Consider the following 13,025-nt stretch of genomic DNA (forward strand, 5'->3'; position numbering starts at 1 on the left):
TTTTACAATGCACTTTGTCAAATGTAAAGATTTGGTGCCTTTTTATAAGAATCTAGTTGATATATATATATTATATATATTATATAAGATGATAAAGAAACAAGATCATAAGATCGATAAAGCACCAGTTTTTTTATGTTGTTTATGTGATAATAAATGTCATTTTTTAGAATAATACATTTTTTTCAATTTAATATATTTATTTCTCCAGATACTTAGATTACTTTAGCGTTTAGATTACCTTTGGATTTTACGTGAATCTGTGCTTCGTAGTGCCGACGGAACTCCTTGAACACCTCGACCTTTCCTCTGAACTCCATTTATCAGAGCTGATATTCTGAACCCGTGTGCCCCCCCCCCCCCCCCCCCCCCCAACCCCCCCGACCCCCCCACAGCCTTGCCTAACAACCCGTAGCAGAGCCGCGGCTAATTCCTTGTAAAAACCGGAGGAAGTAGCAGCAACAGCTGAATGCTAATAGATAGCACATGGTGACGTGGCCTGGCGGGTGACCGCTGACACACGGGTACACAACACACACACACACACACCCACACACACACACACACACATACAGACACACACACACACACACACACGGATCTGTGTGTGGAGGTTTACCGATACGAGTCTTTGGGTCTCGTTACGCCTCGCCGTTGCTGGATTAGCCTCCTAATCTAATCTGAGGTCCGTCTCCTGGTCGAGGGGGGAGTCCAGCGAGGTGGGGGTTGGGTTGGGGGGGGTTGGTGGTGGTAGGTTGGGGTGGGAGGTGGAGGGGGGTTTTCTTTCCTTCATTTTTCCCAGCGTTTGTGTTCATTAGGGATAATAAGGATCCTAGGAAAACAGATCACTGAGCCTGGCTAAATAAACCCCAACGTACATTCCTGGCATTGGCCTCTTGTTACCGCACCCCAAACCCCAACACCCCCCCCCCCCCCCCTTCACCCCCCCCACCAGCCCGGGGTGAAAACAGGTTACCAGCCAGAGGAGGGTATACGCTTTCACCTCCACCTCAGACTTTTACACGGGAGTCGACACAAAAACCTGCGTACCGGAAACAGGCGGCCGTCGTAATTGGCACTTTCATCACTGTCAATATTAGTCTTACCGACCTGGAGGGGGGGGGGGGGGGGGGGGGGGGGACTAATAGGGGTGAAAGTTGTTTTCTCATGTGCAGATCGTAAAAAAAAAAAAAAGAGTAAAGTTTGAGGAAGAGAGGGAAGCGGAGAGTTTGTAGAGCGTCTGATTTATACCCAACTCCCCGGGAACGGATCATTTCAGCCATAATTAAGAGTGATACGGTTACTATCGCACAGAGACGCCATTCAAAAAGGCCGGCGGCCATCTGCTTGTGTTTTACACCGGTGATTTACACCGCGGGGCCGGCTGGTACCGGATCCACTGCCCTGGAGGACAGATGGAGACGAAGAGCAATAATACTTTGGTTTAGAAGGAGCCGATAGGCTTCGGAGACAAGAAGAATCGGAACGATCAGAAAGTGACGCACAAACTGGAAATCAAAGAAATAATATCAGTATTGATCAATGGAAAAATCTGCTGTCTGACTATATTATTATTACGGAATCTCAGTCGACGCTCCCGGAATTTATGACAATAGAACCTCGATTCCAAAACAAACTCATTCAATTTCTACAAAATGGATAATTTTGGATTTTTTTCTTCTTTTGCTCCTTTCTGTGTTACCAAACTATTTCCTCTCTCCTCTGTTTCCTCCATAAACAGAACCAAGTCACACTTAGTGTTTCATATACAAGCACGCACGCACACACACACACACACACACACACACACACACACACACACACACACACACACACACACACACACACACACACACACACACACACACACACACACACACACACACACACACACACACACACACACACACACACACACACACACACACACACACACACACACACACACACACACACACACACACACACACACATTATGTAACTAGTATTTGAGGTAGCGCTTATTTGTATTACTTTTGTATCTAGAATGTATCGTTCATTTTCACACATCATTGGAATTGTTTACTGTTCTGTATTGTTCATCTGCACGACCTTAAATAAAAATAAATTATTATTAAAAAAAAGAAAGTGACGGAGTGAAAGAAAACCTCCCGCAAACACACAACTGTGATTCTTGATTTATCGGTGGTCGTCTGAGACGAGGAAAGTTTGGCTCCGAGGTCTTGAGGCTGAAATGACGCCTCACTCATTAGTTTGAAACATTTGTGAAGTTGGACGTCGAGTCCGGTGGCCCGGCTCCGCTGACGGGACTTTTTAGAATTCAGAGTCACTGAAAAGGCACCTTTTTGGGAATCGGCTCCCAAAGGTGGAACTTTTCCGCGACATTCTGCGATATTCTCCTGCTACTTTTATTGTGAAAGTCGCCGTAATGACAATTTAGCTTCGCCGTCTGTCCGTGTTAATGTTTATAGGGTTTTGTCCTCTGCATGCATAAAGTGTGGATTCATTGTAAAATAAACAAACAACAGCACCAACATGTGGCCTGGCATGGTAACTACAAGTGGGATTACATATTGGGCAATACTTTTTAACATGTCAAAGATTTTAAACCCATCTTAAGTTTTTTTTATTTTTTATCTTCTTATTTATATATATATACTTTTATATATACTTTTCACTTTTTATGATTCTTGCACTGAATATAGGAGAACCTTTCAATTTTGTTGTACAATTCATTCATTCATAAATCGTTTTATACATTTCTGCCATTTCTTTTTCAGAATGACGAGAAAACGTGAAAGTTTCGTCAAACAATGCTGTATTTTCACTGGAAAAGTCTCCGAAAACCTCAAAAATGTAGGATCAAACCCCGACTGCCTACAGGTGAGCAATCCCCCCCCACCCCTTTGACCTCTGACCTCTTTCACTCGTCCATTTTTTTGTTATAATTCAGGAACAACTTGGAAAACACTAAACTGTCGTCTGTTCAAGAAATAAAACGCATTAAAACGCAATAAAACTCACCAACGCTGCTCAGAACCACACAGAGGAATTATAAAACATAAAAAATATGTGTTTTCCTTTCAGGGGGAGAAAAAAAACCAAGTTGAAATGCAGAGTAAACATCGGTGAGAGTCTCACTCTCTGTTTAGAGCATTTTTCTTTCTTTCTTTTTTTTTTTTTTAAATGTCGTTTTAACGCGAGCAGCCGGGGCACTTTATTGGGACGGAGGATTATAGGTTTGAAACCAGCGATTCTAACTAATGGACGGGATTTCCCAACGCGTCATTTGTTTTGGGAAGCGAGGCGAGCAGCCTGTGTTTAAAAAGCTATTCCCAATCGGTGGCAAACGGCAGCGCTCTGCCGCCCCCTCTGGCTAAAGGCTGAACTGCGAGTCGACTTGCCGGGTGACGTCACGGTTTTCAAAAAGGTGCGTTTTCAGGAGCTCCGAGCGTCGCTGTCATGTAAACAGACACCAAAAGCTAGTGTCGTTTTAAGTTTTAGTCTTATGGACGAAAAAAGCTCATTAGTTTTAGTCACATTTTAGTCGTTTCTATATTTGACAGTTTTAGTCGACGAAAAGTACAAAAGTTTGTCAGTTTCAGCATAAAAAGAAAAAAGTATTGGTGCTTTTTTCTCAATTTTTTGTCTTCACAAATGAAATTGAGATGAATAAATATCATAAATCAGAATCAATCTTAATAAAACAACAGTTGATCTTTAGGCTTTTTTTTTATAATAAAACTCTGGAAACCTTTTGTAAAGTTTTTTGGCCAAAACGCGAGAAAAGTTTTTAGTTTTTCATATGTGGATGTGGTTTAAGAAGAAAACTTTTGCATTTTCACTCAGAATAAAATATATAAGAAAAGTATATTTGCAATTTTACATGTTTTTTAAGCAAACAGAAACATAAATTATTGAATTTTTGAAATCAAATTTTAAATAAATCAACCAAAGTTAAGTGGGATTTTATAAACTATCACAAATCAAACAAGCAATACACTACGGTGTAGTGAGAAAACACCAATGTTCAATTATAAATGGCCTTTAATTACATAGTAGGGAGTAAAAACAAGTAGAAAATGTAAACAAAAGGTAAATTAAGATCACTTATGTCATATTTTTCCACTGATTTGATAAAACAGAAACTGCTTCACATTCATCCAATGGCGGCCGAAAGAAACAAAACTAAAAAGTGAGGAAAAACCTTTAAGTGCCATCAACAGTGTAGAATTCAGACAATTACCTATTCAAATATGAAACTCATCTATGAAATTACTGAAACCGAAAGTTTCCTTCAGGAAATGAACATGTGAGGCGAGGCTGCACCGCATTACGAGAACGTGACATCACAGTCGAGTGTTGCGACGGCGATGACTTGAGATAAATAAACAAATATACTCCTGTAAATAACGTTAATGTCTTTCAGCTTTGGACTCAAATAAGCGGCAGGATGTTTCTTTAGTGACACGAGATGCTCACATTCCTCTCGCTGCGCTCCTTCTACTCACATTAGTATTTATTTGTACTGCAACTCACTCAAAGAAAGACATTTGGATGCTTTTCATTTAAAAAAAGCAGTCTTAACATTAGTTGGGTTATTTACAACAATTCAGGAGAAAAGTTCCACGTGGTTAAAATTCAAATGTAATGTTTATTTCCAGTATGTATACATTTTGTTGTCAGATATTATTATATAGGAGTCTATGTAGGGTCACTTTATATCGTTATTTCACGTTGTGTTTCCACGACGTTTCAAGTTAAGTTAAAACGCATTATTTTTCAGTTCCAGAAAGGTTTGTCGTCGACACGGCAGCGTTTTGAAAACATACGTGAAATCAATCTGCTATTTACGCAAAAATGAAAGAAACGCTGAAAAAGATGTAGTTTTCATGTTTGGCCACTAGTGGGTGCCGTTTATCTTTGTAGTAAAATCACAGGATGACGAACCTAGCTGGACAGACGACCAAGTTAGATTGTTATTAGCGTGACTTTCAAAATAAAAGTACCAAATCTGAGAAGACAATGGACTGGGAGCCACCAGAACCATTTGCCGCCGCCGTGGTGCAATGGCAACCTTTTCAAAAAAGTTGCGTATTTAAATAAATACCTGCTCGTCTTCTCCTTGAAAAGAAACGCCTGTGGGTTGGTTTTTTTTTTTTTTTTAACTACGGGCGTCGCTCACCTTCACATGGGGTTCGTCCAGCAGCTTCAGGAGCTCTTTGATTTCCGCGGCGGCTGATTTTCCCTCCAGATCGTCGGACAGCTGAAGAGGAGAAAACACAGAATGCTCACATTCCTCATGCAACACATGAAAAAAAAGAAAAAAGAAAAAAACATAGGCCATTAAGCAAATGACAGTTTCTCCTTTTTATGAAATAGCCTGACAACAAGTACGTTTATTATGAGCAGGAAGGTCAGCAGCCGTGTTTTCATCTAAGCTCTGATTGCATCGATCCGGACGGGGACGCATTGCAGCGGTAATGACAACACTTCATTATAAGAAAGGTTGGTTTTTTTGGGTGAAAAATCTGGAAAATGTATTTAGAACACGGTGTAATACATCAGAATACAGTAGGACGTTGATTAGATTGCAAAAAAAAGCTGTACATCTTTCCCCCCAGAATCCCTTAAAGACTCAATTTGAAAGATCGGGATTCAACCGATAATGACCAGTAATGACCTATCCTCTTTTTTCTTCTCAAGAAATCAAGTCAATGAGACAGGAAGTCCAGTATTTGCACACCTGTCTGACAAGAAATTCTGATGGGGGGGAGAAAAAAAACATAGATAGGATCTAAAGTAGGATTACTGAACATTGCTTAGCGGGACTCGTACGTGTTGTGAGGTGAAGCTGATCTGACCCCCCCCCCCCCCCTTCAGTCAGCTTTTATTGCTTTTTAGAGCGTGAAGACACTTATTCAATCAGTCCGGGAGTCAAACGGCCACATTAGTGTAGGATTTCACGTCCCGGATCTTGTGAAAGCCGTTTGATCTGAACCAGCGACGATAAAGATCAGAGACGAAAAAACGGAACGGAGCCGCCGGGGAAATATGGATGAGAGAGTCGGATGTGAACGGTGGAATTCAGGAGGAGAGGGCGACATGATGGGAAGCAAGTGAGGGAGTTGTCTTCTGGCGAGAACGACACCCGGCGGTCGAACCTCGAGTTGAACCGAAGCGAAACCACAGGAGAGGCGACACGGGGTTGGGTTCAGTGCGACTCGGCAGGGGGTTGGGGGGGGTTTTGGGGGTGGGGGGGACCGACAACTCCCACTTGTTGCCACCATTTCCTTTTGATTGAATTTACTTTTCTACCGGATCGTTTTTCAACTGCGGACGGCAGGAAGGGAAAGAAAACAAGCCGATCCCTGCTGAAAACAACGCGATAGCGTCTCCGGGCCGGAGGGGGGGTGGGGGGGGTCAGACTCGTGATGAATGTCTGGAAGCTCCCAGCGGCCGGGGCCACGATCCTCCATCAACACCGCTGATTTATGAGTGAAGACCCTGGATTGCGTTTCCACTGCAGCGGCAGATAAAACCGACGGCCATGTAGTTGGTCTGCCGGGCCACCGGAGGGCGCTGTTGTTGTTTTTTTTTGTAATGAAACCACACAGACAGTGTGCACAGAACAATACGCTATCAACGTCAACAATATCTAAATAACCCGACATTTGCGTGGACTGACGAGGAACCGGATGATGTCAAACTAGCAAACTGGACGCTAAACTAGAATACGGAGTCAAACCGCGACGGGGGGCGGCCATGTTTGTTTATGAGCTGGAAGAAGTGTGAAGTTTAAAAACTGTAAACGGACAATTTTTTGAAAACGTCCCAACTACATATCTTTGAAAAAAACACGTTTTAGGAAACACAACTTTTCTAAAACACTACGACTGCACAGGAGCGCCACGGCCAAAGTCAATCATCGTTCTGCACATGCTCAGTAGAGACAATCGGAAGGTTTCTTCCGTAGTGTCGTGACTCCCAGTTCACCTTCTCCTGGGACTTGGTGCTTTTATTTTGACAGCCACCCTGTCCGTCTGCTCCTCTTATTAATGTATAGAGAGTATTGTTCTCCGTATACGTGTGGTTTCTTTACAAAAACAAACAGCAGCACCCCCTCCTGGCCCAACATGGTAATGACACCATTTTCAGGAATTCTGCAGATTCCTTATAAATTGACGAAAGAGACGTCCACAGATTGTTTAATGCTTTTATTTTGGCGCAATTTAGATCTCTATGACTGTTATAAACTGGTTCTCGTCACTCTCAATTTAAAAACATTTTCCCCCAAACACACCCTAACTTGACTTTATTAAACTTTTTTAAACTGTCCATAAAAAAAAAAAGACATACCTTTTATATTTAGTTTTTTTTTTTTTTTTTTTAAGACAAGCAAACTGCAAAAACATTTACAGTAAAGACTTAAACTCGGTCGTACCCACACAGATCTGCAGCTGCACTTTTGTTTTACGGTAGTTATTTATCCAGCGTGCCACATCTGTCCCGGCTGCCACATCTGTCCCGGCTGCATCCTCCATCTGAGCGTGTTGCGCCTTTTCAGAAGTTCACTTGTTTTTCCAGCCCCCCCCCCTCCCCCCTCCCCCCTCCCCCTCCTACCCCGTCTCAAAGCGAGTCCACCGACTTAGCGGATTCATAAATAATGAAATCTAAATTGCGAGGTCCAGTGGCGAGGAGTGACGTTGCGCCCGAGGAAGGATAAACACAGCTGACTGACGCTGGTTCAAAGGGTCAACGCGAAAGCGTGAGGAGCCTCCAGGGGGCGACGTTGTCGTCGGGTTCGGAAAAACCTGTAGTCCCCCCCCCCCGGCATCAGGTGCGAGGCCACGGGGGTAAAAAGGGTGACGCTCCGTCACTTCGAGGACTTTCTCATTATTTCCATGAGTTCTGACCCCCGCTGGGAGACGGCGGGTCGCACTGATGGACGGCCACCGGGGTCGAGGTTACTGCTGCTGAGCCTCAGTCACCCCTCCTCCCCTCCCCCCCCCCCCCCCAACCCCTGTACCTCCATGCAAATACAGGAAATAAACAACTTGGGGGTTAAAGTGGGACAAGAATGGAAACCGAGAAGAAAGAAAAAGACGAATTGAGGGACATGAGGATGAAGGTTGAGGGAATTGTCTTGTGCATCATCCGTCATCTCATCGCAGTTTCCTCCCGGGGGGGGGGGGGGGGGAGGAGGATAAGAAGAAGAAGAAGAAGAAGAAGAAGAAGAAGAAGAGAGTCGTACATTTCCAGCCCTCCTTCCTCCTCCTCCTCAGTGTGGAGGACAGATGGGACATGTTTGACAACACATTCCTCCGTCCACCTTCACGCCTCACATTTTCCAGCCTCGGTCCTTCACGGAGAGCGATGGTGCCCCCCCCCACCCCCCCACCCTCCTCCCCCCCCCAGGAGACTGTGTGCATTTCATTTGTTAGATGTCAGGTCAGGCGCTGTGGTGTTTGGACAGGCTTGATCCCGTCGTGTCGGTTTATGGGTCTCCGTTGACCCCCGGGCCGCCGAGGACTGAGAGTTCAACGACTCACCTTTACTCAAAAGAACATCCTGACCTCATTTAATACCTCATAGATCTAGTTTTTTTTTGTCTATTTTCAATAAATCTTTTAAAGTGGCAAATTATTGCAACCCTATACTGGCTGAGCAGAAGCCCTGAAGCAAAAGAACAACTAAAACAGGTGCATATTTAATGTTGTATGAACACAAAGCTCTACAAACAGGATTGACCCTGACAGACTCACAGACGATCAATAAAGTGCGTTTGCCTCGTCGACATCCATCGGAATATCGTACACGAGCTGCGATATCTCGACAAAGTAAAGGTTCGATGGCTCAACGTGTGACTGATGTCAAGTTCCTGGTTATCAAATATGCTGAAAAGACAGAAATCTGTTCAAAAAAGAAAAAGACCGCAAATCTGTGAGAAAATAAATCTGACAGCCAACAAATAGAAGTCCTCTCACTCTGCTCCTCTGTCAGTCAGGCTGAGCTCTCTGGCGGCACCCGGTGGCGTTTCCAGGGAACAGCAGAAAGGGGCACTGAGACGTTTGGGACTCTGTCCAGATGAGAGGAAAGGGGTTCTTCAAGGAGGGCGACAAGGGTACGAGTCAACCGATGGACACCGATCTGGAACCTGCGGCGGGGGGATCCGGTTCGCCGCCGGTAACGCTTCGTCTTCCACGATGGGACTCCGATCGGACGCACAGATTGCGCCGGGCTGATTTGCCCCTTTTGATTAACGTGATGTGGTGTTTTTTTCACATTCCCCCGCCAGAGCCGGAGCCACAACCCGTGATGTGAAGTCGCCCGCTTGACGAGGCTTTGTTAAGTGTGTAACGCTGCACCTCGCCCCCCCACCCCCCACCCCCCGAGCCCGCCGCCGATCGCGTTTCAGGCGGCACTTGGCGGTGGCAAGTCACCTGCTGGGAGCTGGAGACGGTGCAGCCGGGGGTTAAAGTGTCATTTTATGTCCGCCAATAAATTAAGCCTCCATTACCCGAAACCCGAGCCGCGAAGGCATTTCATCTCGCCGTAGATCTCTGGCCTCCCCCCCCCACCCACCCCCCCCACCACCACTTCAATGAGCGTCTGACGCCGTGACACGGGTGGGAAAACAATCCGCTTTCAAAACACACCCCTCTCTCTCTGGCCCGGGAGGGCAGACAGGTTTGTGGTGTGCTGCGAGATGCTTTGATACCCCCCCACCCCCCCAAACCCCCCAACCCTCGCCTCCGAGCTTTACCCCCCGATACCCGATAACCCCGCCGAGACGCTTTGCGGGGAAATTTACCAGGAAGCGAAAATTTGAACGTCTGTAAAAAAGGGGGGCGAATCTGTAAAGGGGAGGGGAACTCATAGTTTTTGGGGTGGGGGTGGGTGGGTAGGGGTGTCCTACCGCCACATCTCGGAGGCCTGAGCCAAGAGAAACGCTGTTATCTGGTCGGCCTCTGCCACTGGTTAACAAGCAGGGTTCAAACGACAATCAGAAACTGAAGACGAAGCCGTAAAATGTATTTTCGAGAAGCTCCAGATTAAAATCTTTGGAACTTTTTGAGCGCCCTTCTCCTGGACGGGTCGTTCCGCCTCGTCCGAAGAGGTCAGGAAAAAACCACCCCGGGACCACAAAATGGGCTTTTATGCTCTGGTGACGGTCCCGGGACTCTGTGGAGACACCCCCCCCCCGGCACTCAGCCCCTCGTTCTCTCATCTCGCCCTCGACTCGCTACTAATTAGGATGATGTATGGCTGTGGGCCGCTTGGAAGGGGCGGAAAGGACGCCGGCACTTTGATTACAATAAACAGAGCTGGGGATTTCAAACAAAACCACACCAGTAAAAGTGCTTTTTTTTCCCCCCCTCCTGGTTCTTTCTGCTGGCCGTGCCAGGCTGGCTCTATTGGTTTACACAGGTGTGTGTGTGTGCGTGTGAGAGTGTGTGTGTGTGTGCGGCGAGCACACGTGTCTTCCAGTAAATATCACAGGTGAACAACGGGGTAACAAATGTCGGGACGCCGGACATCGACTCTGATAAATCGAACCGAATCTCAGCCGCGTCGTCGTTCGTTTTTGTTTGTTTGATTTCACGGGGTCGTTGACGACGTTGACGCGTCGGCGAAAAACGACGGCCGGCGTGACGACGTGAGACTTTCAAGTCTGGTCAAAAACGTGGGTACGAGGGAACACGGTCATCGTAACGGCGAGTGCCTTAAGGCTCTCACACCGTTTGTCTGGAAACAGAACATTTCCCGCCGAATGCGTATCCAAACTTTAAAAAAAAGAAAAAAAAAAAAAGAACCACAAACACATTATGCCAATAAATACAAAACTTTACATTCACTCATTTAAGCAATCAGACATATTAGCTCTTGGACAAACACTTTATTTAATGGAAAAATCCAAGTGGGGAAAAGTACTAATTGCATCCTTTTGGTTTCCATGAAGACATTTTTTTTTTTCTCTCTCTCAAGACAAAACACACTTTTTTCTTTAATACGTTTTTGGGTGTAACAGTGAAAACACACTCTGTAAAAACACTAAAGATCTGGAGATTAAGTTCATTACTTGCTTTAATGTATTTATTTTATTCATATATAAAAGAACTAAAAGTTTTCTTTATTTCTTTAATTTCCTTGTCGAGCACCATGAGGTAATGGTGCTCGACATGGAAATAAATACATTAAAAATAAATACATTTAGCAAATCAAATGGTTGCATAAGAAGATACACAAATTCAAAATAAACAAAAAAAAAACTTGTACTTGAGTATTTCCAGCTCAAGACATATTTCATCTGAATAAAAAAAAAAAAAGGAAAGAATGAATCTTTTAAGACCTGATTATTGACCTTAGGGGGTCAAAGACATCCAACACTTCATTCAGCTCAGACTAAACTCTACTTTTCACATTCTACAAGCTTCCTGTCAGGACTCTGATTAACAAACATCCCGTATGCAGACGATACACAAATCTCTCTATGAAGCCAGATGATCAACTCAAGCCTAGTTCTGCAGGCTTCTTCCCGTCTCCTCTACTTATTGTTTTGGTTTTCCTCTATAAAAGTAACCACGTTGTCTTTGGCGCTATAGAAATAAAGTTGAAATTGAAGAGTTTTTGTTGGGTTTTTTTCCCTCATTTTTTCACAGGAAGTACTTAAGTTACCTGATGGGCCAGGGCGGCAGCGTTGTCCAGGACGGGGGTGGGTTTGCTCTCCTCGTAGCGCTGCAGCCGCTCGTGGATCTGAAAGGAACAGACGGCATCGGTGAGTCAAGAGGCTTCGGGTTTTGGGCGGCGCTCAGAAAATCGGATCAAACCGCCAGGAACACCTCGCGCTAGTTACACCAGCCGGTAGTTCGGGGGGGCGCTGTCGCCGGAAACAAACAGGAAGTGAGGAAGAAACGCAGCTGGGCCGAAATAGGAAGCTTTAGCCCTGCGGTGGCTAGGCTAGTTAGCTCGTGGCTAATGGGTAGCCTCAAACAACTGTGATAGAAAGTCGTCAGTGAGTCTTCCTCACGACTCGCAAGATATTTTCCAACTTTTTACGTCTGCTTCTTCTGATCTGCGCAGTGAGCTTTGTTTGTTTGCTACCCAGAATGCATTTCGCACTACATCACCCCCCCCCTCCCCCCCCACCTGCACAAGCGCACCCTCAACAACATGTCCGCCCTCCATCCACGGCTTAAGGCCACTTTTACACGTTGAAAACACACAGATCTTTCACCGCCTCGCCTGAGTGCAACGATCAGCTCCCAAGTATTTCAGCTCGTTCGGCCTCTGTACAAACAACCCCCCCCCCCCCCCCCCCCCCCCTCCCCTTTCCACCGTGCACCTGATACGCCCCAGTGGCCCCGGCGAGGAGTCCAAATCATTTCAGCAGCCCGGCTAAATTGGCTAAACATTTCCTTATCAGCCTCGAAGCGGCGGCTGCAACGACGTTGAGAGACTTGAGCGGCGGCTCCAGAGGGGGGGAGGGGGGGGGCAAAGCACCGGCAACCGCCGTGTTAACATTTGCTCATTTACACACGCGAGGACACTTCATCACCGCGGGGCCGATACGCCGAGCAGAGGCGGAATCAGTTAAGAACGCCCACGCCGTCAAACACAAACACAGCCGTGCACTTGCGACTCGGCCCACACACACACACACACACACATGCACACACACATATACACACACACAGACGCAGGGAGCTGTGGTGTGTTTGTGATTTAGGAGCAGCTGTGCAGGAATGCGTTGACAGCGTACAGGCTGCTGTCAGGTCCCATCAGAGAGCAGACAGGGACGGCGGTCCTCCCGAGAAGCCCCGCCTCCTTCTCCCCCCCCCCCCTACGACCCGCTCCCCGGCCCGATGGCCTGACTGATAGCTGGGCTCGGGGCCTGCAGCCTCCAGCTGGATGTCCTAGAAAGAATTCCAGCACGATGGAGGAGCAGGAGACACTCGGGCCAAATCCACTTAAACACACACACACACACACACACACACACACACACACACACACACACACAC

The 13,025-nt window shown here is 46.0% G+C and overlaps 1 protein-coding gene across 2 annotated transcripts in view; it reads right to left on the reverse strand.

The window, feature by feature from the left end:
* Window positions 1-13,025, reverse strand: part of mpp7a (MAGUK p55 scaffold protein 7a) — a 120,912-nt gene that overhangs the window by 78,055 nt on the left and 29,832 nt on the right. For both annotated transcript variants that reach the window (XM_080515204.1, XM_080515203.1), the window contains exons 3-4: window positions 11,680-11,757; window positions 5,186-5,266 (exon numbers count right to left, since the gene is read on the reverse strand). In XM_080515204.1, coding sequence (XP_080371330.1) covers window positions 5,186-5,266; window positions 11,680-11,757 — 159 coding nt within the window. The remainder of the gene's footprint in view (window positions 1-5,185; window positions 5,267-11,679; window positions 11,758-13,025) is intronic.

This window comes from Blennius ocellaris (assembly GCF_963422515.1).
Source record: "Blennius ocellaris genome assembly, chromosome: 19".
Lineage (NCBI taxonomy): Eukaryota > Metazoa > Chordata > Actinopteri > Blenniiformes > Blenniidae > Blennius > Blennius ocellaris.